This window comes from Electrophorus electricus, chromosome 7 (genome assembly GCF_013358815.1).
Source record: "Electrophorus electricus isolate fEleEle1 chromosome 7, fEleEle1.pri, whole genome shotgun sequence".
NCBI lineage: Eukaryota > Metazoa > Chordata > Actinopteri > Gymnotiformes > Gymnotidae > Electrophorus > Electrophorus electricus.
In genome coordinates this window covers 19,064,450-19,088,962 of record NC_049541.1, presented here as the reverse complement: position 1 = coordinate 19,088,962, position 24,513 = coordinate 19,064,450, and the positions used below count along the sequence as shown (strand labels likewise).

The window sequence follows — 24,513 nt, the reverse complement described above, 5'->3', positions numbered from 1 at the left end:
ATTCTTAAAATGGAACATTAAGCAGTAAATCGTTCAATTACCGACGACGTACTCACACAGACAAAAGAGAGGAGACCTTCCTAATGGAGTCAGACTCGAATGGAATGGAAGAGAAATGGTGTGTGTTCACGGGCTGGGTGGGTGTTTCAGGCGCTGGAGGCGTTGGATAAGGCCCTTCAGCAGAAGCCTGCAGACCCTGCTGTGAAGGCGGAGCTTCTCTTCTCCATGGGCAACCAACTCCGAGAGATGAATGAGCTTGACCGAGCCTTTGAGGTGCCTTCATCTCCTCCTCCTCTTCTCTCTCCCTCTCTCTCTCTCCCTCTCTCTCTGGCTATCTGTCTGTTGGGGGGGCGGGGGGTAACAGCCTCTTCAAACAGACATTCTCACCATGTCACCTTCTGACTCTAAAATAACCACACTCTCTTCCTACCTTGATGCTTGGCCACTTCCCCTTTAAGCAGAGCTCCCGCCATTGGGCGCCATTGAGTGCGCAACTGAGTGGCCTGTTTATGCCCCACCCAGCCCTGATCAGCTGTGGCTAGCCTGAGCTGGTAATCCCTGCTTGTTTCCTGTAGCTACAGCTCTCTCGGTGGCTCTTCTCTGTTCTCCTGGACGGGTTCCAGCTGTCCTGTGGCCCCTTGACTTCATCCAAGTTTAGCCTCAAAAGGCTGGTTTCAGGTTTAAAGCTTGTAAATGGAGCCATGTTTCATTCTGGACTCGAGACAAATGCGTTTACGAAGTGGGTTACTTTGTGCTATGATATAAACATTATAGGAGGCTTGGTTTATTAAACAGGTTTCCAGTGATGCCCTAAGTCATGAAGGGATTACATTTCCAAAAATTTGTTTAAAAAATTTTCCATCCTTAAATCTTTTCAGGTGTATTTTTTTGCATATGTGTGTTTTTACTGAGATTGAAGCAGTCATGTTTTTTCTTTCGCAGAGCTATAAACTTGCTGTTGCGCTGAAGCCAGATCAGTCCCAAGCCTGGATGAACATGGGGGGAATACAGCATATAAAGGTAGGAGCAGTGATGTCACTCTTGGAAAACACCATACTTGGACATTATGGGACACTTTCCAGCACACACATCACATCACAGCATGGCAGAGGCGGACAACCAGTGCTGTCTGTTCTTTAAAAAAAGACAAACTGCTTTGCTCCTGGACTGTGGTTAAGTTTTCCACTTTGCTCCTGGTCAGTGGTTAGGTTTCCACTTTGCTCCTGGACAGCGGTTAGGTTTCCACTTTGCTCCTGGACTGTGGTTAGGTTTACACTTTGCTCCTGGACAGCGGTTAGGTTTCCACTTTGGTTCTGGCACGAGAAGCTTTTCCCGCTCAGCCTGTTGCAAGTTGCCTACCCAGTCTGTTAAACATTCTGGCTTTTGCTGGAACTTTTTCAGGGAGACTACGCAGCAGCACGAGTCTACTACCAAAGAGCTCTCCTCCTGTCGCCGGGCTCCAGGCTGCTGAAGGAGAACCTGGCCAAGCTGGACAGGCTGGAGAAGAAACGGCAAGGCTCATGATCCGAGGGGGAGACTGGCGGACAGACCCGGATCCTGCAGGAGACCGCCAGAAGAATGGCGAGAGGGCTGATGAAGACTGTAGACGGGCTCAAGTGTCACTGCAGTATCTGTAAAAGGAGATCTTGGCCTAAGAGGGTCAGGAATGAGGATCAGCACTGTCGATGTAGGTCAGCATCAGTACCGCGGTAGACTGGGGTTGTATCGCGTATCATAGCATCGTTATGGGCTACGTTCAGTACCTTCAGTGCGGTCCAGCCTGTTTTAGCTTTATCTGATCTCAGATCAGAAGGTACCAGGTTTAAAAGGATGCTGTGCGTTCCAGTGGGATTAACCCCCTGTCCATTTATGCTGAGAAGCATCACACTTGAATTGATTAATCACTGTGCATATATGCAGAAGAGAGGACATGGGCGAGACCCAGGTGTCCAGCGAGCTGCGTCCCAGCCTGAGTACCGGAGACACCCTCCAAACGACCATCTTGGCGAGGGAGCTAGAGGAGGAATCACTTTCCCTCCCACTGTGTTCTGTGAACATGGCCTTCACCTCCACGTGTTTGATTGGGATCAGCAGGAGAGAAAGTGCTTTTGGATGTTGCTGTGCTGTGTGTATTATTTTCATGTGTGATTTTTGAGTGATTCTGAATAGTACATCAACTTTCTCAGCGATTAAAAAAATAAAATGACAGGGTCAATTTTCTGCAACAGGAATTCCCCACTCATGCTTTTCAGTTGAATTTGGAGGGGTTTTTTTACTTGTAAATCTTGTTTGTCCAGTGGACTAAAGGCATATTGCAATGGCCTGTGCAATGAACTGCATGTCCAACAATTCTTATTTTCCACAAGCTATAATGACAATTGTGTGTGTGAAGTGAAGATATCCTTCATATGCACAAGAATACTTATGTTAAGAATGTTATGATCATGTTTTTATTCATGATCTCTGTGTAATCCCCAGCAGTAACAGCAACAGCTTCATGTCGCTATAGAAACCAGTGTGTATTTATGTAACATTATTTAATTAAAAAAAATCTCACACGTACAACAAAGATTGATCCTTCTTTCTATGGATTATATTTCTTCTTTTCCAAAACCACCTTATAGTCAGAACTAAGAATGAATTACTCAGCATTGAGAGACTCATCTAGCAATAACGTTTGAATACATGCTTAGAAAACCAGATATTAATAAACATGGCTGACGGCCTAACCTAATGTAAACTACTGTTTGACCTAATTGAATCATTTACGGTTAAAGTTTATGTCCAAGCAAACGTCGGTAACAAACATTTGAAACATGCTTGATGTAATTCTCCCCCTCGGTAAAGAAATTCATGTACAGCGTCGCCTAAGAAGGTATTTTGCTGCCCCCCTGTGGAGAGAAGCGTAATCTTTTTATCATTAATTGTAAAGACGACGAGGTTTCATCGAGTTAATTTGATTACAGGTGTGAGGTTGGTGCCTACTCCAGGTCCTCGCGTTGCACTTAACACCCTAGCTGTGGTTTATATTTAAAGCTCCGAAGGCAATTAAGAGGTGCCAGTCGTTTAGATGCTTCTCTGGCTCACGTTAATTAAGAGAAAGTTCTGTTCGTTGGACTTTAAAACCTTTTCCTTTCTTAGCTGTTCATTATTTTGCTCTCAGAAACAAGTACATCTCTTGGTTTTAGGTACAGAGGTTACCTCGTAGCCCGGTTACCATTTTAAGAACGTCACAGAAATCTACACAAAGAAACTGCAATTTAGACATTTTCTGTTTTTCTGTAGCTGGAGTGAGACTACTTCGCAATCGCGATGTAAACACATTTGAGGAAAACACTAACATGTGGACTTAATATAATCGGAGTTCTTACGGTCTTTTTAAATTTTTTTTATTAATGTATATTTTGTTTCGGTAGCGCACAAGTGGTTGTTGACGCGATGGGATAGGGATAGCTAGCATGAGAGCTGTCACTCATGACGATGGGGCGGGGCTGGGGGCGGGGTCTGACTCCAGTAGGTAGGTTAGTGCTGCGTTTCGCGGAGGTGCAGTCCTGAACCCTCATTGTCTCAAACAGTCTGCCCAAAGCACACTAATAATAAACGCTAGTTGCCAGCACTATGTAAAATTACCATTTTTCATTGAGTCTTTTCTGTGGCAGGTATAGTAAGGATTCATACTGGACAGTGATGCCTGGGAAACATTGACCCAGAAATCTGCCAGCTGTCTGTGTGTGTGCGTGCGTGCCAGGTTCTCGGCCTATTTGGTAACTTTGCATTCTTGTCTTGTTTAGTCTGTCAACGTAGCTACAATTGTCACTCACAAGGACTACAACAGCATTACGTCTGAGCACGACGTTGCCCAACTGAAGCTGCAGACTCCTGTGTGGTTTGACAGGTGTGTGAGTCTCTTCAGTAACTGAATGGAGGGAACGTAGTTGCTGATGTGTAACTTGTTGTGCAGGTTGTAGACCGTTTTACGATCGACGTTTGTGCATTTGGCAAACTAACAAACGTTCTCATTTCTCCCTCCTCCTTTAACACATTGATTTAGTTGGACAAAGTATAGTGTGGACTGTGCCCATGCATTACAGCCATGCCTCTACACCAGAGTTCCTCGTTACATCCAGCGGATCAAATCCAACATGGATTTGGCACATATTAACCAATACTATTACAATTAATAACAACACTTGGGAGAGACTGTGATCAGATCAAAGATTCTTGATTGGTGGAATTTACTAATTTATCTCGCATCTGAATCTCTACTTGCAGCCAAGGACTCTGGGAAGGATTCCACGGGTGGACACGGTCATTCCTCTATCACAATACACGAATTTTCCATTAGCAATTACTGGCGAATGCGCAAATTTACAGCTTGTAGCCGAACTGTCACACCTTATCCCAACTGAACGCGGCCCTGCGTTTCCCTCCGGATCTACGGTGCAAGGCGGGCAGCCTGCGGCGAAATCCTGCCGTCTCTACCGAGGCCCTGCAGGCTCGGAGCTCTCTGATGCTGGAGGTGGCAAACGTGAGCAAGGCGTGCCTCACTCCTGGACATGGCAGGGCAGCCAGTACTGCAGCCGCACCCTCATCTACCAACAGGGGGCGCTCACCCCATGCGTCCAGTGAGCCAAGCAAAAGGCTTCTTCCATGTAAAGCCATAAGTGTTGCTAGATGAGCACAAGAGGTTGTGTGTATTCTGTACAATTGGACTGTTTTTATTTCTATGGTGGCCTTTTTAATGTAATAACCAAAGGGTTTCTAGGATTGGTGGGAACATTTGAGGCTATCTCCTGCAGGGCCGGAGACGTGCTGGTGCTTGGGGCGTATGGTCTTGGGGTCGGGGGGAAGTCAGTCCATAACAGTGAAGGAAGTTCATAACAGTGAAGGAAGTCCTCTGTAAGGTCTCTTATACAACTCAAGTCCCCAACTCGATTAGGTACAATACTTTGGTCTTGTTCGCTAGATGGAGTGCACTTTATCGTGGTGTGTACACATGCAACATGAACACATTTGACTATTTACAGATACAGAGTACCTGTTTTGTCTGAATTACACTACTTTTGACAGTATCTCTTGAATTTCTTCTAGGAATGTCTGTATCTTCAGTGTATTTTCCAGAGGAAGAGCGAAGTTTTGATGAAAGCTGATGTTGTATGTAAACAAGATGGGAGGATAAATGGGCAGCGTGCAAGTTGCACTATTTTATAACACACACACACACACACACTCACACACACACGACTGAAATAATTAAATGTAGACTGTGCTGAGCCGCACCACTGTTGTGTTTCGAGTGCAGATGTGATCCATTAGGCCCAGGTGGATCCGATCGAGTGGCAGAGGTCTGGTGTTCAGCAGCAGTTCCAGCTTGTACACAAATGGTACTGTAGCTCGGCAAATAAAGCTAGCAGGGCTCGGCACTGTCACACTTGCAAAATGCTAACTCATTTATTACTAGAAAGGTCGGTGCAAATGTTTTGTTGCAGGATGTCAGGTATTGTCGTAACATATATTGCGTTTGGGGTGCGCTTCGTTCACTTTGGGTGACTGGTGCACCACTTGTGCCAGAAAAATAGTTCCCCACCTTTTTGTCTACAAATAAAATATCTACAAATCAGTGTGTGGGTGATACTGATTATAAGGTCTGTTTCCCTATTAAAGATTTTTGTGTTTCTGTTTTTGAGAAAGTATCCCATTTCCTTGAAATTATATTTACTGTTGTGTATGACAAGTTATTGTTTCTAGTCGTGGTTCAGAGCTGGGTGCAAAAAGTGAGGTGAGAGGGAAAGCTCAACTTTGAGTGTGAAGTTGTGCTGAGGCTTGTGTCGTTGGGGGAGACCCCTCCCCTCCCCAATTTGTCCATGACTTCGGCCTTCCTCGTCGGTAGGTCCAACCCCACAGTCCCAAGTGTATGGGCTAACCTTTTAGTTCAAACGAGTGTGGCGCGGAGTTGGTTTTCATTTGCATATGGAGGCAGTGCAAAGCTAGCACCTCCCCTCGCTTCCCACTTGCTGCAGAGCTCCCGCTCATACGTTGACTTTTCGCCACTCCTGGAAAAGTATCTTGCGTCTTCGGATTAGTTTGGGCGACCATGGGAGACGTGCGGGTCCCGCGGCAGCTGTTTTTGCGCGGCGTAGCCGTCGCTTATTTATGCGCGTTCGCATCCCTCTACATCCAAATACCAGGTAGGAAGTGCCACATTTGGAGGAGCGTTTCCAGCACGGCGGCGCGTTTGGCGCTAAGGTGCGGCTGTGCGCGCAACTTCAACATTTTCCCTTTTGTTCACCGACAGTCGCCGGCAACACCTGCACGTTCACGCGACTCGGAAGCTTCGGTTCAGCGCGCGCGCGACGGGCGGCTGCACGTTTGGAAAAGTTGCCGCAGCGTTTCCTCCTGGTTACTTTTCCTCGGCCTCTGCGCCCGTGGTGTCGCCTAAACTATGGCAGCACGTTTAAGCCGGGGGAGACCGGACAGAGATCTCGTTCTGGGAGCCTTTATGTTCGCTTGCCGACTTGCACAAAGAGCGGTAGTGGCCGAGTTATTGCAGGAAACGCCGACATCGAACGACTTTGAATAAAAAAAGTCATACTGTCTCGCCGTGGACTACAAAGCACGGAATCTCTCCCTTCCTTTCTACCACGTGCGCCTCGGAAGATCCGCCCGTTCGCGGTCACTCTTGCGCGTAGGAAAGTGACCCGTCATCGTTCTGCGTGCGCACTTCTGTCACACGTTTTGCACGTCTGTATCTGTATTGGTGCTGATATGGTATATTTCATAAAATCATACCTATGGAGTTTGCACAAGAATAACATTTTAGTTTATATTTCTGCTAAAATGATATGAACACTGATGTAATGAATGCCTCGTTATTATATATTAATTATTATAGGGAAGCTGTAGTTGGCTTTTGCCGTCAGCAAGCCCAAACTTGTTGAAGTGATCCGGTTAGCTAGCTGTTTGTAGTGCCTGGTTTCCACGTGGGTGAGGGCGTCCTTCCTGTTGCTTCCTAGTAAAACTGAAAAATTGATCTGTGCTTCCTTGTAGCAAAGGTGAGATCAAAGTTGGAGCCCACGACTTTGCAAGACCCTTACCGTTTTCGTTGTGTCAGATATCGGTCTTATACCAGTTCTCACCCGCTCCAGGATTAATAGTTGCGGTTTTAACAAAAGGGGGGAAAGTCGGTGGCTTAGATTTGCAGGATCTGTTCGTCGGAACAGTCAGTGGCGTGATTGTCATTTCATTGTTAGAGTAGCTGTGTAATCAGGCGCTGTAATCAGCTGTCACTACTTAAAAGCTTGTTTTCAAATGAGATACACATTCTACTGAGAGCTGAAAAAGTCTTCAGCTGTGATTGTATGTACCTTATGTCTGAGAGGAGCCGAAGGCAAAGCAGGAGAGAGAGAGAGAGAGAGAGAGAAATTAAGTTGAATAAAAAAGGTGTGACTCACACATTGGCCTTGGCACAATACCCAGTCTGAACTTGTCCTCTTACTGGGCTGCCAGCACACTCCATAAAAGCTTCCTAAATACAGTGGCATGTTGCTTGCAAAATATATGGAAGTTTGAGCTCCAGTATTTTCCTTTCTGCTGTACCTGTGTACGTTTTCTGATTTAATTTGTTCATGCTTTAATACAAAACTCTACCCCCCAAAATGCTGTTTGCGTCGCCTTCCCGTCTGCGTTCGTACATGTGACCTGTCCTTGCGGTTGTAAAGCATAAGCATGTAGTGTGTAGTCAAATGAAGGAGGCCCTCTGCAATTAGGTCTCACCCCAGAAAACGCACGCTTGTCTCCGAGCCTTTGAGTTATGTGTCTGTGGTTGTCTTCAAATGGGTTGCAGTTTGACCAGCTAATGTAACTGTTGAAGGCTGTGCTTGTGTGTTTGAGCGCAGGCTTGTATGGAGATGAAGGCATCTTGCCTGCACGCCTCCTGGTGGCCGGGGAGCAGAAGCCGCTCCTGCAGCAGCTGCAGGAAAGTCCGTCCCTCCTGTGGCTGGTGCCTTCCCTGGGCCTTGGGCCCCAGCAGGGCCTGGAGCTCATCTGCCTGTTGGGGGCACTGCTGAGCCTGGGAGCTGTGCTGCTGGGAGCACTCAGAGACAGCCTGGCCTACCTCTGTCTCTGGATCCTTTACCTCTCCCTATACACCGTGAGTCTCTCTCTGTCTGTGTGTCTCTCTTTGTCTCTCCCTATACACGGTTCTCATCTCTCTGTTTCTCCCTGTACACGGTGAGACTGTGTCTCTTTCTCTCCCTATACACAGTGAGACTCCATCTCTGTTTCTCTTCCTATCACACATGCTCTTTTAGGCCTATTGGATTATTCCATGTTGAATGGTTTTTTTTGTTTGTTTGTTTTTTTAATCATAAGAAGCCAATATGAACATTCTGGATGGGCCAGATAATGAATATTCCACATCTATTCTGGCTGCCTCTCTTACCATTATTTTGGATATATGACATTCAAAAAAAAAAAACAACCAAAAAAAATAAATATATATATAGATATATATAGATATAGATATATATAGATATATATATATATATATAGATATATATAGATATAGATATATATAGATATATATAGATATATAGATATAGATATATATATATAGATATAGATATATATATAGATATAGATATATAGATATAGATATATATATATATATAGATATAGATATATATAATTATAATGATAAAGGCCAATTTTGTTTTATCATGAGAGGTATTGCTAATCCCCACATTTGCTTTTGTAGATCAACAGTAGTTCAATTGTTTAAACAAGGGGTTCCTTCAATTCATTTCAATTTCAGCATGAAATATTGGTCAGCTGCTATTCTGAAGTGATGTGGTTATTGCCCAGTGGGTCATGCCAATGTTGTAATGTGCAAAGCAGCAGTAGATTCATCAGCATAACTCTTAGCTGCCCGAGTATCACGGCTGGCTCCCTGCCTCCTGCTGACTGATGGGGTGTGTTCTTTTGCAGGCTGGAGGAGACTTCCTTCATACAGAGTGGTGAGACCTACAGTGGTGTTTAATGGGCTTTACACTGGAATGGTCCAAGACTACATCCGCCTACCCTGTTTGAGACCCCGACTAATTTCAATAGTCCATTTGAAATCCATCCAAACCAAGTACTTTTGGAAGTCAATTTATCAATGGCTATAGCCCTGTGTGCATGCGTGCGTGCGTGCGTGTGTTCACTTACACATGCTGTGTACCTGATGTGACTGATTTAATGCTGAACAAAAGTGTTTTCTGAGACATTACATAATCTGTTGTCAGAAGCCAGGCATGCCAGAACAATAGCCGTTGACCATCTCAGGTCGCCTTGCTGCTGTTTCGGTCACTGTGCTCTCACGTATGACGGAATGGTTCCGCACCTCGTTGTCCATACACTGCCTGTTCTTTCCCAGCGACTCTCTGCTGTTGGAGGTGGGCTTCTTGGCCTTCCTGGTAGCTCCCTGTGGCTTGCTCCGGAGCTCCACGTCTCCCGGCCTCCACGACCCCGTGACCTTTTGGCTGACCCGCTGGCTGCTTTTCCGGCTTGTGCTCTGTACCGGTCTCAGCAAGCTAGCCAGCAGTGACCCCTGCTGGTGGGACCTCACAGGTATGTGTTTGTGGTCGAAGGAATGCACTGTAGAGCAAAGGTATTGAGGTGATGGTGTTTACAAGGGAAAGCTGAACATTGCATTAGACAGAATAATAACAAAATATAAGTATAGAGATTGTGTCCTTTCAGAATGATTTGATCTCCAGCCCTGCAGGCTTAGATTTTCACACCAATCCTTTGTAGAGGCCTCTGCAGGCTTCTGCAAAGGATCCTGGGTAGGCTTCAGTGGACGTCTGTGTAAGATATATGACCTCTCCAGCAGGCTCAGGCCCATATAGAAAAACAATCCTCTTATCCTCTTGTCAAGTCTTCTTTTTGAATGTAGTTGTAACATGCTCCAGTTGGTGTGGGTCTTGAATATGATTTTGCATATGTTGACTAATGTGTGCTTTGGATGTAATGGTTGCAAATGGAAACACTAATATGTAAAAGGAAGTGGGGTGAACGCATAATCACTTCTAATGAATGTACAAAAACATGGGTTCTTTGTGTGGTCGTTAGCCATTCGCTGGAGGGTGCCTCAGTGATGCTTGTTAACCTGCAATAAGACAGAACCAGCTATTCTCTCTAACTAATTCTGAAGTGTGCATCTTTATATTTGAATGTTTAATTTTAATACTAACTGACTGGGAATTTAGGAACAACAGTGTTCAGATTACAGACCTCCGAGTAGTTATGTTAACCGATCAGTTGACTACCCATTGTTACAAAATCCAGGGACAGATGTGAGGTCTGGATTTGAGTACCTCTGTTTTAGCTAAACCAGTGGGCAGACCTAGATGGTTTTCTGGTTTCTTGTCTCACCTTGAATCCTCTTCTCATCCTCTTCACACTTTTGCAGCACTGAGTCGGTATTATGAGACTCAGGCGAGCCCCACACCTCTGGCGTGGTATGCACATCAGCTCCCCGATTGGCTGTCGAGACTTGGCGCCGTTTGTGTGATGGCGTCGGAGATCGCCGTTCCACTGTTGATGTTCTTCGCTCCTGTTCGTGGACTGAGGATCTGTGGCTTTTACATCCAGGTCTGGGGTGTGTGTGTGTGTGTGAAAGAGAGAGAGAGAGACCCAACAGAAGCATAGCTGCATCATATTAAGAATGTGAACTGAACTGAGTCCACTAATTCCTTGGGTGTGTGCCGTGTTGGCATGGCAGGGTGATGGATTCCCTCATTACTGCTGCAGCACGGGGCGAATGTGGGTGAGCATTCTCCTTTGGAGCAGGGTCGCAGCTCTAATCCGCTGCTGGCTGTCTGCTTTCCCAGGTCTTTCTGCAGCTCTGTCTTGTCCTTCTGGGCGGCTGCAGCCTGACGCACCTGCTGTCTGTCGTGCTGAGTTTCTCCCTGCTGGACGATGACTGCTTCAGCGGCTGCACACACCAAAAGAAGAAGCCCAAGTCGAAGAGTATGCGCTCAAAACACTTTTGGACCAAACTGTATTACTATAAATGCATTTATTTTGAGTGCGCGCACACACAACTACCTGGATCAAATTTGTGCCCTTGGGATAAAAGGAGGAGTGTGTGCGTGTGTGTCTAGTTGTGCACATGAAACAGTTGGGGGGGATATATATGTATATAGGATTTCCAGTATTTAGATTAAACCCCTGAATTGATGACTTCGGTATTTCTTCCTTTGTGTTTCTGTGCGTTACACTCTTTCAGCATGGAGTCAGTTTTTGCTCTCCTGTCTGGCTTTACTTGTCAAACTGGCTGTCTACGTCCTTATTTTGCTTGGCACAATAAAGCTCTTTAAGCTGGAGATCAACTGGGAGCAGAAGATTGTGTTGTCTAAAACTAGTGAGTAATCCAGTGGCTCATTTTTAATTGTTGGTAACTTTTGACATAGTATTGATCACTTATTTTTTTTAAGATGATGGAAAAGGTTGGATTTCATTTTAGCCGTGACTGAGTGGTATCCATGAGCGCATTTAAATCAGCTTATCTAAATGGCACGTTTCATGCTGTTTTACTCCTTAATGAACTGTTTTGGACTACTAGGTCTTGGTGCCAGAATGATGACTGACACATGATTGCTTAATTGTATTGGTGTAATTTGTCGATAAAAGATTTCATGGTCGTCCGTGGATGCCTTCTGTCTTTCTGGCAGACTTCACCCAGGAGAACTTTTCTGAGTTTGTGAGCCTGATTCAGGCGCCCACCATTTGGGTAGGAGTACTCTCACTGACATGGGAAGCAGTAGTCACCATGCTCAGGTAAGAGGAAACCTTAAAGCATTTCCGAGGGACATTTAGAAACAAGCTGTTCACACATTGAAATAAAAGCTGTTATATATTGCTCCACTATTCCTCTTCAGGTGTGCTTGTGTGAGGGGCATTATGGGAAAGCTCTGCGCCCTCACTCAGTGGGCCATCTTCACTGCTACAACTGTGGCTGTGTTCACCCTCAGTTTAGTAAGTTAAGATGTTTCTATCAAATGTTTCTGAAAATGTAGATCTGATTTGGAGAGAACACTACTTGCTATTCCAGTACTACTGCTGACACCTCTTCAGATTAGTTGACACTGAAAAATGTGAAAAAATGAACCTTTTGTTCCTTTGTCTGTAATCTTTTTTTTTTTTTTTTAAGGAGTTAATAGAAATGATCAAACTTTTGAGTCTGGTATGGTTTAATAATGAGTTTAATAATATGGTGCATCATTAGTCAGTAACTGCCCCATCCCTAGTGTTAACATTATATAAAACTTTGTTTCATGTTTGTCTGCTCTACAAACGGGTTTTCCAGGTATGTCCACACTATAACATGAAGTATAATGGTTTAGCTTGTAAAACTGATACCTAGATGGTTAGGAAAAGGTTTGCATTGCTTTAATAGTTTAATGTGTGTGTGTGTGTGTGTGTGTGTGTGTGTGTGTGTGTGTGTGCGTGTGCGTACTTGAGGTTCCATACACTGCCGTGGCAGGTGTGTCTGCTGGGAAAATCTTCCGTGAGGTGCAGAACGCTTACGGGGCTGTGGAAAAGTATCAGCTCGTCAGTGCATACGGCATTCAGCACAGAATGGTGCCCCCTGCTGGACGTCCAGAAGTAATTATTGAAGGCAGTGGGGATAAGAAAACATGGAAGGTAAATGACTTGTGACGTGGCTGGCTGTTTGTTGTTAATTGGGTATATGCAGACTAAAAACACTTTTCACCACTTTTCTTAAGAGTCAGTAACCTTGGATGTTGGATGTATTCTTGGATGTTAGTGCTAGGCTGTGCGATTTTTTTTAATATTCATGAGAGGATGTTTAACGCTGCCAAAGGGCGAGACCTCAGGCTATCGAAGCAAAAATTTGCCAGTGAATGTCACTGTGGCCAAAAGGTTGAGATGCAATACGATCGATTATACTGCCACACACTGTTCTCGTTCAGCTAGGTCCTTATTCATCATCTCCACTGTATAGTCATTTTTCACCAGGGAGCAGAGCAGAGCTAAGTATCCACACAACTGGGCCAGACAGTACAGGGATTGTTCCGTGTAGTCAATAAAAAATGAACAGCAGAAACACCCCCACCCCCCCCGACTTTAAACTGATTTTAACACGTTTGCTTTCAAAGAGAATTTTTCAGTAGTGGATAATGTTCAGTGTTGTGGTAATCCTAACAGTGAGTATGAGTGTGATCTGAGGAATGTAACTAGATATTTAAAAAAAATAAAATAAAAAAATCTATAATTAATCTCTACGGATACGTATTGGGATGTATTCTCCAGGTTATCAGTGGTGGCCAACCCAGTTCATTTGCTAAGTTCATGTCTTTCCCTCTGTATGGCATTAGGAAAAAAGGCCTCATGGTAAGTGAGAGTCTTTGCTGATCCAGACCTGTGGCCTTGTGCTGCCTTGCAGGAGCTGAGCTTTATGCACAAGCCGAGCAGTGTGAGCGAAGCGCCTCCGGTCCTGGGGCCCCACAAGCCTCGGCTGGACTGGTTGTTGTGGGAGGCGGCACGGGCAGACTACCAGCACAGCCACTGGTTTACAGGCCTAGTGCAGCAGCTGCTACTGGGCAAGCAGGACGGTGAGTCGGCATGCCTCGTCTCTCATTGGCCTTTGCGCTGCGCTGCATGTTGGTGTCTTGTTCTTGAGAAGCAAAGCTCTGGCAACCATGTTATGTATGGAAGCGCTCTCTTCGGTTGCCATAGTAACCGCAGAGGCTTTGATTTGATGATCTCCGACCTGCCAAAGTGTCAGGAGCAAGTTTCAGGCCACGAGGTCTCCTACAGGTTTAGAATCAACTGAATCTAAAGGCACAGCACGTAGCCGGGGTATCTGGGTGCGGCGTGCTGAGTCGTGCCTCTGCTCTGCCGTAGTGCTGAGGCTGCTCCAGGTGGATGAAGCACAGTACCCCTTCCGCGTGTCCCCGCCTGCCTTCCTCAGAGCCAGCGTCTACCACTATCACTTCACCCAGACTGGACAGGACGGGTGAGTCGAGCAGCGACGCTTGCTGTGCCTTTATAGCACAGACTTTCATTTTTTCATGGTTTTGTTTTTTTGGGGGGGGGTTTTGTTTTGTTTTTTTTTCTTTGATTACTGAATGTTACCTTCAGGTCTGAATGTATTGTCATGTATGTTAACTGTTTTTTTTTTTGGTTTTTGTTTTTTGTTTTGTTTTTTTTGGATGTGCAAATTAATTTTACCAGAGTTGTACAATAAGTCTGCTTCTGGAAAATGATGATATTTTGTAACACTCAGTTTGGCTGAGTGGGTATATAAACCACCCCCTGACACAACCCTGTTTTTTTGTAGTCCTTAATTGGGGACCTGAGTGTTGTCACATATTGTAACAAGCTAAAATCTGTACACTCAAGGCAAAAAATAATAATTTACAGATAGCACAGGAATACAGAATCCCTAGAAAAGACCTGCAATATTGAAATGAAAATCTGTAACGCTGCTTCCATAGATAAAACTGATAAAGGCTACTCCAGATCTTCCCGATTTGTTTTCTCTGGTTACTCCTGTGCTAAGTAGTCCTTCAGCGCCCTGGTACGTGTTGTGTGGCAGGAACCAGCCGCGGGAATGGTGGAAAAGACTATATGTGAGGGAATTTTTTCCTGCGGTGCACCTGGGTGACCCTGTCCTTGAGGAGTTACTGCAGGAGGCAGGACTGAAGGTAACATGGGTTACCTTGGCTTGTGATGGCCCTCTATTTATATGAATTGCCTTGTCAACTTCTCAAGCAAACTACATCTTTTTATCTATTAGCATAATGATGCATCAACATATTACAATAATATATAGTTGGTATGTGGAAGGAAGGCTTAATGTTGAATTTTTAGATATATTACTGTGTGTGTGTGTGTGTGTGTGTGTGTGTGTGTGTGTGTGTGTGTGTGTGTGTGTGTGTGTGTGTGTGTGTGTGTGTGTGTGTGTGTGTGTGTGTGTGTGTGTGTGTGTGTGTGTGTGTCTTATATCTAGGAAAAGTTCCCAGTCCTGCCAATTTCAGACACACCTTTGGCCCAGGCACTGAGTGTTTTGCGGGGTCATGCTAGGGGACATTCTGGGCCCTTGGTGCTTTTGACCCTTTTTACCACTGTGGCCTCCATCCTCCTCCTCAAAGATCTTGTCTCCCGAAGCCGGACACCTAAGGGCCCGAAGCCCAAGTCCAAGCCCGCCACGAGTGAGCACAAGAGTAAGAAACCGCGAGAGGCTCATCCCGAAGCCTCTGAGAAAAACCGCGGGCCTTCCGGTCGCGGAGGTAGGAAGGAGGGTTTGGAAGAGAGGAGGATTGACTCGGACAGAAGCCCTCGCAAGAGAAAGTGAGCTGCCACCACTGTCCTCCAGGCTGCTTCTCGGGCAGGAGAGAGATTTCGTTCTCAGGTGTATTTGAAATGCTGAATCCTAAATTGCCATCAAGTTACATAAATTAATTTGTTAAAAAATCTCCTTCCCTCACCCCTTATGACAAATGAAGTGTTTTCAAGTGGGTTTATATCGCGTTCACGTCTGAGAAGGTTCAAACCAAGCCTGCTCCGTAGCACTATGAACATACTATTTACCAAAGTTGGCAAGAAATTGTGTGTGTGTGTGTGTGTGTTTCACATTAGTGTGTTATACCCTGTAAAGGTCCAGGAACTAGGTGAAGAGTTCAGAAGCCTACATGTCTCCACAGGTCACAAGTAGCTGCAAAATGTGGTTAGAATAATTCTTTTTTTCTTTTTTTTTTTAAATTATTCCACATTAATCATGTACAAGCAGTGTTACTTAAAAGCTTCATTCAGAAATGTGCAGCTTTGTCCCACAGTGTAAACATCTGACAATTATAAAATGTGTTCTTCCATCGTTGAGCTTTATTTCTAACACTTCGATCCTACCAGAATTAATTCCCACGCTTCCTTTTTTTTTTTTTTTTGCAGCTCTTTAAACTGATGATCATACTTTAAAAAAAATAATAAATTGTTTAATTTTGAGACTGTGTGTCTAATTGCACTTGGCTATTTTATAATTGCTTTAATGGAACCTACTCTCACTAGATATTCTAAATAATCAGTCACCACACGATGGCAGCTGAAGACCAGAAGGCTTGGGGCAAATTTCGAGGGGGGGGGTCATGAATTCATATGCAGTGACTGCTGTCTCGGCCAGAGCTGGCTAGTCTCTGTAGTCCAACATGCGTGGCTCTAATACTCTTCCCATTGAAAGTCTCAATTTAAGAAACAGTTCGACAAAAAGGTGAAAAATCCCAGATTAAAAGTGAACCAGATCAGTCTATCGCATGGTGACGAACGATACTGGCAGCTTCCTTGAAGCCGTAGTTTTGACGGAACGTTGCAGAAGGAACTGAACTTCACCTTCCGCTCACTGGATCGGCTCGTTGATTAGAGTTTAAAAATATTCTTCAGGGCAAGTTGTAGGCGAACACCCCAGCCGCGAGCATTATTTCGGGCACCGGTCTACTTGCAGTTTTGCTTTTAAGAAATCTTAAAATGTTCTTCTAAAACACTTGTTCACTGTGAGATTAATTTGCCTAAAGCCTAGAGAATACGCTTGCCCCTTAGAAGGCTGTCCCTGTTATCCAACGAAAAGGCTTGGGACTGCACTGCTGAGTTAGTTTATGGACTAGGTCCAGAAATGTAATGGGAAGAGACGTTGAAAGGGAGGTACCAAGTCAACTTCTTTCATCTTTATAATAAACGATGAGTCAATACTTTACACTTTGCTGCTCTCAAGTCACAGAGGGCAATATTGAAACACTAAGTCATTGAAACTAAATCTTACCTGCCACTGTGATCAAATTATAAATCATAGAGGGTAATATTGAAATATTATGAGTCAGTGAAACCTAAGATTACCTGCTGTTGGGATCATATAATCAACTTCGTCCTTTGATAAATTGTACTCCCCCCCCCCCCCCCCCCCCCCATAGCCTAAGGAAATCACTGAATGCTTAGATTATCTACTTAAGAGTTGAATAGGATGGCTCTAATATTAAGTACAAAAATATAACCACCAAGCTAACAGGTAATGTAATTGAAGTATAACCTCTGCAATCTCCCAACCTACGCTTGGGGTCAGATTATTACTTTGAACAAGTTTATTCTCTAGGCTTACCCGATTCCTTTGCAGGCATTTGTTCGCTAACTACAAAGAGAAACTGGTTAGTCATGCTCGTCACGTTTAATAAACAGTTGTTTTCATGTGAAGTGAGTCACCCCGATGGTTTTGTTGCATGGTTTAGACAGCAGGCTGAGTCAGGCGCCCTGCCTCCTGGAAGAAGTGTGCGCACGCGTTCCGTTCAAGTGATGCTGGCGCCCGCGGGAGGGAAGTGCACAGACCTCCGTAGGACTGACACGCTGCTCGCCCTCTGCCTCCGATTATTGACTTTAACCATGCGCAGGCGGAATCATGTCCACGTCCCACTTTCAGAGGAAAAGAAGAAAATAAGACTTGTGCAAGAATCGGTTTGATGTTCATGTTCCACATGAAGGAGGCTAAGGTGAGTGCGTAACCGCGCGCCCAGCGCGTAACCGCAGGCGGCCACTTGCGCTTGCTCCTGCTTATAAACGCGGTCATTCTGCTTTAATGTAGTCTCGATAATGGCACTTGTTCGAAGCTTTAGTTTCCTCTGGCTTCTGTTTCAGAGTTTCATACTCGCCGATGCAAACTGGTTTATTGTTTGTAAATTCTCATTCAGTTAGTGGTAACAAATGAACAGGCATGTTAAGAGCTCAGTTAAATTTTTTTTTTGGTTTTTTTTTTGCGCACAATACTGTGGTGCACTTTATTTTTTAAAAATTGCAAAAGAGGAAGATGGAATTTCTAGTTTTACTAGGTTGTCGGTATGACAGTCCTGGTGAACTCTGACATGCAATTAAAGTTGTGATTGCTATAATAGCGCATTGTTTAGTTTTTAAAATCCTTAAAGTGATGAATGATTCAATAATTTTTATTGGTTCAAATGTTAATGAAAAATTCATTTAATTTTATAGGGTTAAATAATTTTCAGTGAAGGCGTTTTATTATAAACCTCTCCAAATAAACTGAATCAAATCTACTATGAGATTTTTTAAGACATTTAGATATATAGTTGCTTTGATGGATTATAACAGCCCTTAGCTAATGTAAAATTACCCAAAGTCATTTTGTATATGAAATCTCTTTAGATCTTTCTGATATCACCTTTTCTACACAGATTGACTCACTCTGTAGATGAAACCTTTTAGAGCTAGATATTTCTGGAAGATATGCAGCATGTTGGAAGGAAATCCTTTTAAAATATGGTACAGTTCTCAGTATGCAAAATGTTATGCTCTGCAGTCCATCTGTTGCCATCTAGTATTAGTCATCCTCTAGGCCAAAGGCAATTGGTTCCAAAATACAAAAAAAAATCCAGTCCTGGGGTTTGTTCATTGATGGAAAAATATTTTTGCTATTACCCATCACAGCCCTCATGGTCCAGGTGTACAGATTTTCACCCTCCCTTTACCCAGAAGTCTTGTATCATTACAAAGTAGCCAGCCAGTTGCAATAACTCAATCAACTGCCAGTGATGACAAAATGCAGGACCAGAACTCAGGTTCAAAGTCTGGAGTTACCTCTGCCTTAGCCCTTAATCAGTTGTCAATTTCTGACAACAGGACCACTCCTGGGTATTTTTTTTTCAGTGATGGGACACTCTCAACTCGACAGTGACATCAACACATATAAAAACACCAGCAACTCTCTTGCTGGGTCCCAGGTAAACCCATACTGGCTCAGTACTCAGATTCATACTACTAACATGTCAACTCTAATCTGTTTGAGGATGGGTCGCCACCGGGTAATCTACAGTCAGGACTGGTCCTGTGGCCAAAAGATGACGCGTTATAGAGGAAAGGGTGTCTGACCAAACACACAGAGGCTATGAGCTATAACTGAAAACTTACAAAGCACAAGTGCAATACAAACTGATGTGGCTAGTGAGGGTAGGTCTATGGTGGGTTTTTAATAATCTGAATAATTACTATATACCTCTGTTATGTTAATATATTGATCTTTTTGTGTTTTTAGATTTTAAATGCTTTTATGGTACATTTAAAGCAGTTGAGGATCAACTTTTGAAATAAATAAAACCCTGAGGAAATCTAGTTGGCTAAGGGGTCTTTTGAAATATTGAAACCACTAAATTATCCTATCATCAAGAACACAATTTAAAAATTCTTAACTCTCAAACATATTTAATCCTTCAAAAATTATTTGGAATAAGATAGCACTTTACTGACCCAGAAGGAAATTGCAGGAAATTGTATATTACTTTTTTCAATTTTATTAAATTTATGCAGTCAAATACTCCATGTTTCCAAATTATGAGGCACAAAATTCAAATTTCTAATGATTATATATATAAAAATGACTGATAAAAATGATATTGTGAGTGTTTGAGGAAATCTGTACACTTGCAAAGCTACTCTGCACGCACTTGCCCATTACAGTATGTAGCCAGGGGTCTTGAAGCCATGGTAAAATCAAGTTTACTATTAAATGTCAGGCCACGTTTGGAGTTTGTAATATGAGTTTGAACCTGTCCCCATCTGGGACAGGGATTCTGAACTGGGCCAGATGGGGGAAAAATACATTTTATTTACAAAGAGGAACATTTTTAATCAAAGGAAGTCGAATCCTATAAAAGCTCTGAGATTATAAGCTTCCATTCTTAAAGAACTATGCATATAGTTTACTTAGCACCATTGAGCACTATACACTGTACATTGTATATGCTTTAGGATGTATAAAGCATATATGCAGCAATTTAGTGCTACTTGCAAATATTTTGTTGGAAAATCATGGGCTACTTTTACATTAGACTATATTTGGGGGAGGAATGCTTTATAAAAGGAAGTTCAGACTGGATGAAATTCTGCCCTGTTGTCTCACCCTTCTATCATAATTTTTACAATAACACACAGCAGCCCTACCAAAGTAAATGTGTCGAGGATTAGTTCCCGTCACACACGCATTGTCGTGCTTAGAGAGCAAAGTAGGATGCGAAACTGCTGCTCTTTTTTGTCTTAATTAAAGACAATTATTAACCTTTAACGAGAGGTGGCAAACCCCTCAGAGTCGAAGCTGCCAGCATCATGTCTGCCAACACACCACCTCAAACTCTACGTGTCAGCTGCCCTGGTGAGCCGATCTGGGGAGGTTTTCTCCATAAGCCCACCATGCAGCTCACTAGTTATTAGGTAACCTGTGTTCTCTGGGTGCTCTCTGTCACCCAGGTCTGCATTTTAATAATTCCATATTTGGTTTTATTAAATATAGCAATGTATAACAAACGTACAGTACTATGCAGCAGGCTTCCTCTCTGTGATATACGACTGGTGGAAGCGCTGGTTGTCCACACAGATTTATTTCCTGAACTCCAGCATGGGGAGTGGTCACCTGGGCTCCTGCTGGTTACAAACGTCCGTTCTTTGCAGGGGTCTCACACCTGGACCTTCTTCTGGTGTGGTGTAGTGAAGCTCACAAAGCAAAACTCCTGAGTACCTTGTTTTTTTGCCCTTAGGTCGCCCCCTGTCTGCAGCTGGCTACTTATCGCACAGCTGCTTCCATTCCCGGCCCTTTCAATTTCCATAGCTGCCTTGTCGCCACGCAGTCTGTGTCCCTGGCTCAGTTCGCACCTCGCGCGTGCACAGCCCTAATCTACCATTTCACAGTTTGCAGAACTGGCGTGCATGCATATGTGTTGTGCAGAACTAGTCTGTCCATCATGAAGTCGCGAATTACAGGTTATCCCCTGAATTATGAATCACAACATCGCCGTAGTCCATATTCTGCGGTGGAGCACATGCAGACAGGTGGACACACCCACCATGCACAGAGAGGACGGCCTCCACCGTCGCAGCTGCCTAACAAACCTAGATGCAGATGTACAAGCAGTTCATCATGAATTTCTCTTTCATGTGCCTTTTTCAAAATTGTTTTCCACCTGACACGTGCCAAAATAACATTCGTGATATTAAGTGTGTGGCAAATTAAATGAAACTATGCCCTTCATTTAAAAAATAAATAAATCACTAATTCACAAATAATAAGCCGTTTTCAGTAGCTGTGAAAAAAGAATCCCGAAGCGCCAGCAGCTCCCAGTCAGTAGTCAGCTTCACAACCTCGGCCTCGAGTAATGCAGACTGTCCAGACGCCAAGCTGGAAGGCACTGCTTTGCATTTTTTAGATGCACAAATGTTTTGCTTAGGTTGTTTAATTCACTGATATTGAGTGTTTTCCATCAATAGAAGATCTGTTGTCGTATCTGTCTAGGTTGGGGGATGTGCATGTGTCTTGGTTTTGCTGTTTTCTGGACTTGTAACCTGTTCTGGTGTGCTTGGGAGCCCTCTGACTGATGATGTGGCCACATTGAAAACACTGGTGAGACATGCATTCATTCTCTCATTTTTTTCTGTTTTCTTTTTTCCCTGTTTTTTGGTTAATTTACTAGCAAAGTCTGATAAGGATATACGTCCGCATGACCATTTCACAAGTGTATGTTTTGTTTTGTTTTTCTCTTTCTTTTATTCAAAATGCCACATCTAACAGAGAGAAAACATTCCAGATGATTATGAAATTCCTGTACATTACATTTCCAAAGATGTGGTGAGTATACTACTAACTCCACAAACATCTGTTAAATGGATTCAGAATTATTTAAATGAAATATGTGAAGATTCATCCCACAACGGCTGTTACTTCTCTACATCTGCACCAGAACATTGTAGCAATGCCACTATTTACTACCAGATTTCATGTCAGCTCCAGGCCAGTTAAACCACAAATAATTGCTGGTTTTGGTGCTATTCAGATTTCTCCATGAGTATTCTCATCTCTGGCTGTTTAAGGGTGGGGCTTGCTGGCTTCTTCTGAACCTGTACCCTGTAGAGAGCAGTTTAAAGACGTTAGCCCTCAGGTTTGGCAACCTCTCCTCCAACAGAGAAAACATCACCATCTTCATCACCATGCTGCAGGGACTACGCATCACCGTTGACAGCGAAGAGCTGGTAACGTTTTTCTCACATGCATGCCCATTATTTCTATTAAAATTCAAAAGATGCAGCATTATAATGTAGAAGGTTCTATGTGCCCTATCCAGGATGCAGCGATGCAGGTCTTTAAGTGCCATTACCAGAGTGGCAAGTGGTCGACCAGACGCTATTTCGACCACGTGGAAGAGGTCCTCAAAGCGTCCACCTCCACTCCTCACCAATTTCACTGCACCCCTCCACCCTGTGATGTCACGCCAGCCCCACCCAGAACACCAGGTGAGCCGTGGACGTACCCACAATAGCCTGAAATCGTTTGTGGAGTACAGCAAGCAGCGCAATGAAAAACACACCCAGCTGCAAAATAGGTAGAATATATAAGGTTGATACACAGCAAAAGCCACTAGAGCCATTTGTTACACTTCATGCCCAGACGCATAAATGCATGGCATGCTGTTGTGTTTTGACAGGACAGGGCAAGCAGAAGCGTTTGATTGACAGTGCGATCCCCAGCCTCCTGGCGCTGCTCATCATCCCCTGTGTTGCCACACTGGCGCTTGCCCTCCAAGCAGTTAAGATCTCTCTCCCCGTCTCATCCACTAGCCCACAGTATGGTGATGTGCGCGCCGGGCCAAATAAATGGTCCGAACCCAAAATGAAAACTAATGGTCCTAACAGCAAATTGTTGGCCAGAAAATGAACAAGAGCTACACAGATGCACTCCTGAGACCTGTTCCACTGTCTGCTCATCACTGCTTGTTGCTGTTGGAGGAAAAAGCTGGAATCGGGGAAATTCGCTTACATTCTTCTTTTGCACAAAGATAAAAGGATTTAAATGTTTTGATATAAAATTCAAGTTAATGTCTGGATGTTCACATTTTTCCCATTGCATGCTGTTGAGACTATTAAAAGCTTAAGATTATGCAATTTTGGGTTTGGCTCGTGCTTTTTTCCCGGGAGTGTACTCGAGGAGCTTTTCGGCTCCACACTTTTCACCTCACATGTCATTTACAGATTCCTCAATCTTGCAGATGCTCTGTCGAAGAACAAGCTCTGCAGGAAGGAGACATGACACTGCGTGCAGCCCGCCCGACCCTGACGGCCCAGAGACACAGAGCAGCCCTGATCCCTGCAGCATGGCTATGCGCAGTGACCCCGAATCCCCTTCACAAAACAAACAGTATGGGCACGATCACTTCATCTCATGCCGTCATGTCAGAAGCGAACACTGTATGTTGTTTTGTAAGCACCACGTTTCCTTCCCGCAGGGTACCACAGGATACTCTAAAGTCTGGAGACACAGCAGTTTAATCCCTGTGGGAGAGGAACAGACCAGAAGCATTTGCTGGCACCCTCTGGATGTATGAAGTGTATTATGAAAGGATTCAACAAGCCCATTTCTACAAGCTTCGTCATGACTTTTTTAGCAGAGCTAAGATACGTATGCAGACAGACGCACAGACCCTTCTGTCTGTAGCATCGGACCTACTCCGCTCGGCAACTAAGAACATCCTCTTTCATAGCTGATTAAATTATACAAACTCAGATTCCTAACTGAGCCAGAATGGTCAATAAAACAGTGGCTAACGTCATCTTGAGCCCCCGGCAGAGAATATTACTCCAACCCATAAATAAATGAAGCTGTGTTTCCAAAGAATGCACACACAAGATGGCATCCTTGAAAACAGACTGGACTCGTCCGCTGGAACGCTTCGGCAAACAAGTGGACTCCTCCGGACAGGAAGTACGGATCTTTTGAAGAGGGCTCTGGGTGGTGGTGGCATGTCCGCTATGCCGGCAGCGGCAGGTCTGTCTCTTTGAGGCTGGCCACTGGGGCCGCGGGCGTCGGCTCAGAAGATAAATAGGTTTTTTGTGTGCGGTGCTGTCCCGCATGGGAATGGGGGGGCTTGGGGCCTCGCTCTGCATCGTACCAAAACACCGCTGCAGAACAGAGAGCATCCTTGTCCCGAGGGCATGCGTGGTTGGCTGCTCTTGAACACTCAAAAGATCTCCTCTGGATTTCAACTCATTCACTGAATTTCATGCATGGTTTTTGTGGTGGTCCACTTTTGGAGCTGTGGGTGTAGGATGGTGATGGGTGCTTTGTTCGTTCCAAGGGTTTTTGAGCAGGGATGTGTGTTTTCAGGACTTCAGAGGTGTAGCGCATATTAGTAAAGCCAAGGTTTTACTTTGGGAATGCAGTGTTTGATGATGGTCATGGTTAAATTGTCTAGGTCAGAGGTTCTCACGATTAATAGGATAACCACTCATTCCATATATTTACTCTGATCCAGCTCCCAACTCACCTTGACCTTGGACAGTCTGATTCAGGTGTACTAGAACCCAAAGCAAAATCAAAACTGGGTCTGGTTGCTGGTCCATGAGAGCTAAATTGAGAACCTGTAGTGTACACACTGTGGCAAAATATAGTCCACATTCCTAATTTATCTTGGCCAT

General features: G+C 44.2%; 3 protein-coding genes across 9 annotated transcripts in view; all 3 read left to right on the top strand.

Annotated features, from left to right (window-relative positions):
* The window catches only part of tmtc1 (transmembrane O-mannosyltransferase targeting cadherins 1), a 35,176-nt gene extending 32,698 nt beyond the window's left edge, over window positions 1-2,478 (top strand). For 6 of the 7 annotated variants that reach the window (XM_035528016.1, XM_035528015.1, XM_035528017.1 and 3 more), the window contains 3 exons: window positions 151-273; window positions 943-1,020; window positions 1,402-2,478. In XM_035528016.1, the coding sequence (XP_035383909.1) occupies window positions 151-273; window positions 943-1,020; window positions 1,402-1,524 (324 nt within the window). In that variant the 3' untranslated portion in view covers window positions 1,525-2,478. The remainder of the gene's footprint in view (window positions 1-150; window positions 274-942; window positions 1,021-1,401) is intronic. The other variant, XM_035528018.1, reaches the window with a different exon arrangement.
* Window positions 2,479-6,022: 3,544 nt separating this feature from the next.
* On the top strand, window positions 6,023-15,976 carry lmf2b (lipase maturation factor 2b). Its single transcript, XM_027021322.2, has 14 exons — window positions 6,023-6,188; window positions 7,896-8,149; window positions 8,986-9,014; window positions 9,416-9,609; window positions 10,454-10,635; window positions 10,875-11,013; window positions 11,273-11,407; window positions 11,718-11,823; window positions 11,925-12,021; window positions 12,508-12,690; window positions 13,454-13,622; window positions 13,915-14,026; window positions 14,609-14,717; window positions 15,023-15,976. The coding sequence occupies exons 1-14, from the start codon at window positions 6,095-6,097 to the stop codon at window positions 15,365-15,367; spliced, it is 2,148 nt and encodes a 715-aa protein (XP_026877123.2). The 5' UTR covers window positions 6,023-6,094; the 3' UTR covers window positions 15,368-15,976.
* Window positions 15,977-17,406: 1,430 nt separating this feature from the next.
* On the top strand, window positions 17,407-23,128 carry kitlgb (kit ligand b). Its single transcript, XM_027021268.2, has 7 exons — window positions 17,407-17,540; window positions 21,341-21,448; window positions 21,617-21,673; window positions 21,916-22,074; window positions 22,167-22,335; window positions 22,527-22,665; window positions 23,071-23,128. The coding sequence occupies exons 1-7, from the start codon at window positions 17,511-17,513 to the stop codon at window positions 23,126-23,128; spliced, it is 720 nt and encodes a 239-aa protein (XP_026877069.2). The 5' UTR covers window positions 17,407-17,510.
* Window positions 23,129-24,513: the final 1,385 nt, after the last annotated feature.

What these genes read in the sequence shown, in the direction of transcription:
- lmf2b (XM_027021322.2), top strand. Translation starts at nt 6,095, where the DNA reads ATGGGAGACGTGCGGGTCCCGCGGCAGCTGTTTTTGCGCGGCGTAGCC. An exon ending in GGGATAAGAAAACATGGAAG is followed by an intron (nt 12,691 to 13,453) that starts GTAAATGACTTG and finishes GCTGCCTTGCAG; the next exon opens with GAGCTGAGCTTTATGCACAA. An exon ending in ACCCAGACTGGACAGGACGG is followed by an intron (nt 14,027 to 14,608) that starts GTGAGTCGAGCA and finishes GTTGTGTGGCAG; the next exon opens with GAACCAGCCGCGGGAATGGT.
- kitlgb (XM_027021268.2), top strand. Translation starts at nt 17,511, where the DNA reads ATGTTCATGTTCCACATGAAGGAGGCTAAG. An exon ending in ATTACATTTCCAAAGATGTG is followed by an intron (nt 21,674 to 21,915) that starts GTGAGTATACTA and finishes TGGCTGTTTAAG; the next exon opens with GGTGGGGCTTGCTGGCTTCT. An exon ending in GTCTCATCCACTAGCCCACA is followed by an intron (nt 22,666 to 23,070) that starts GTATGGTGATGT and finishes TGTCATTTACAG; the next exon opens with ATTCCTCAATCTTGCAGATG.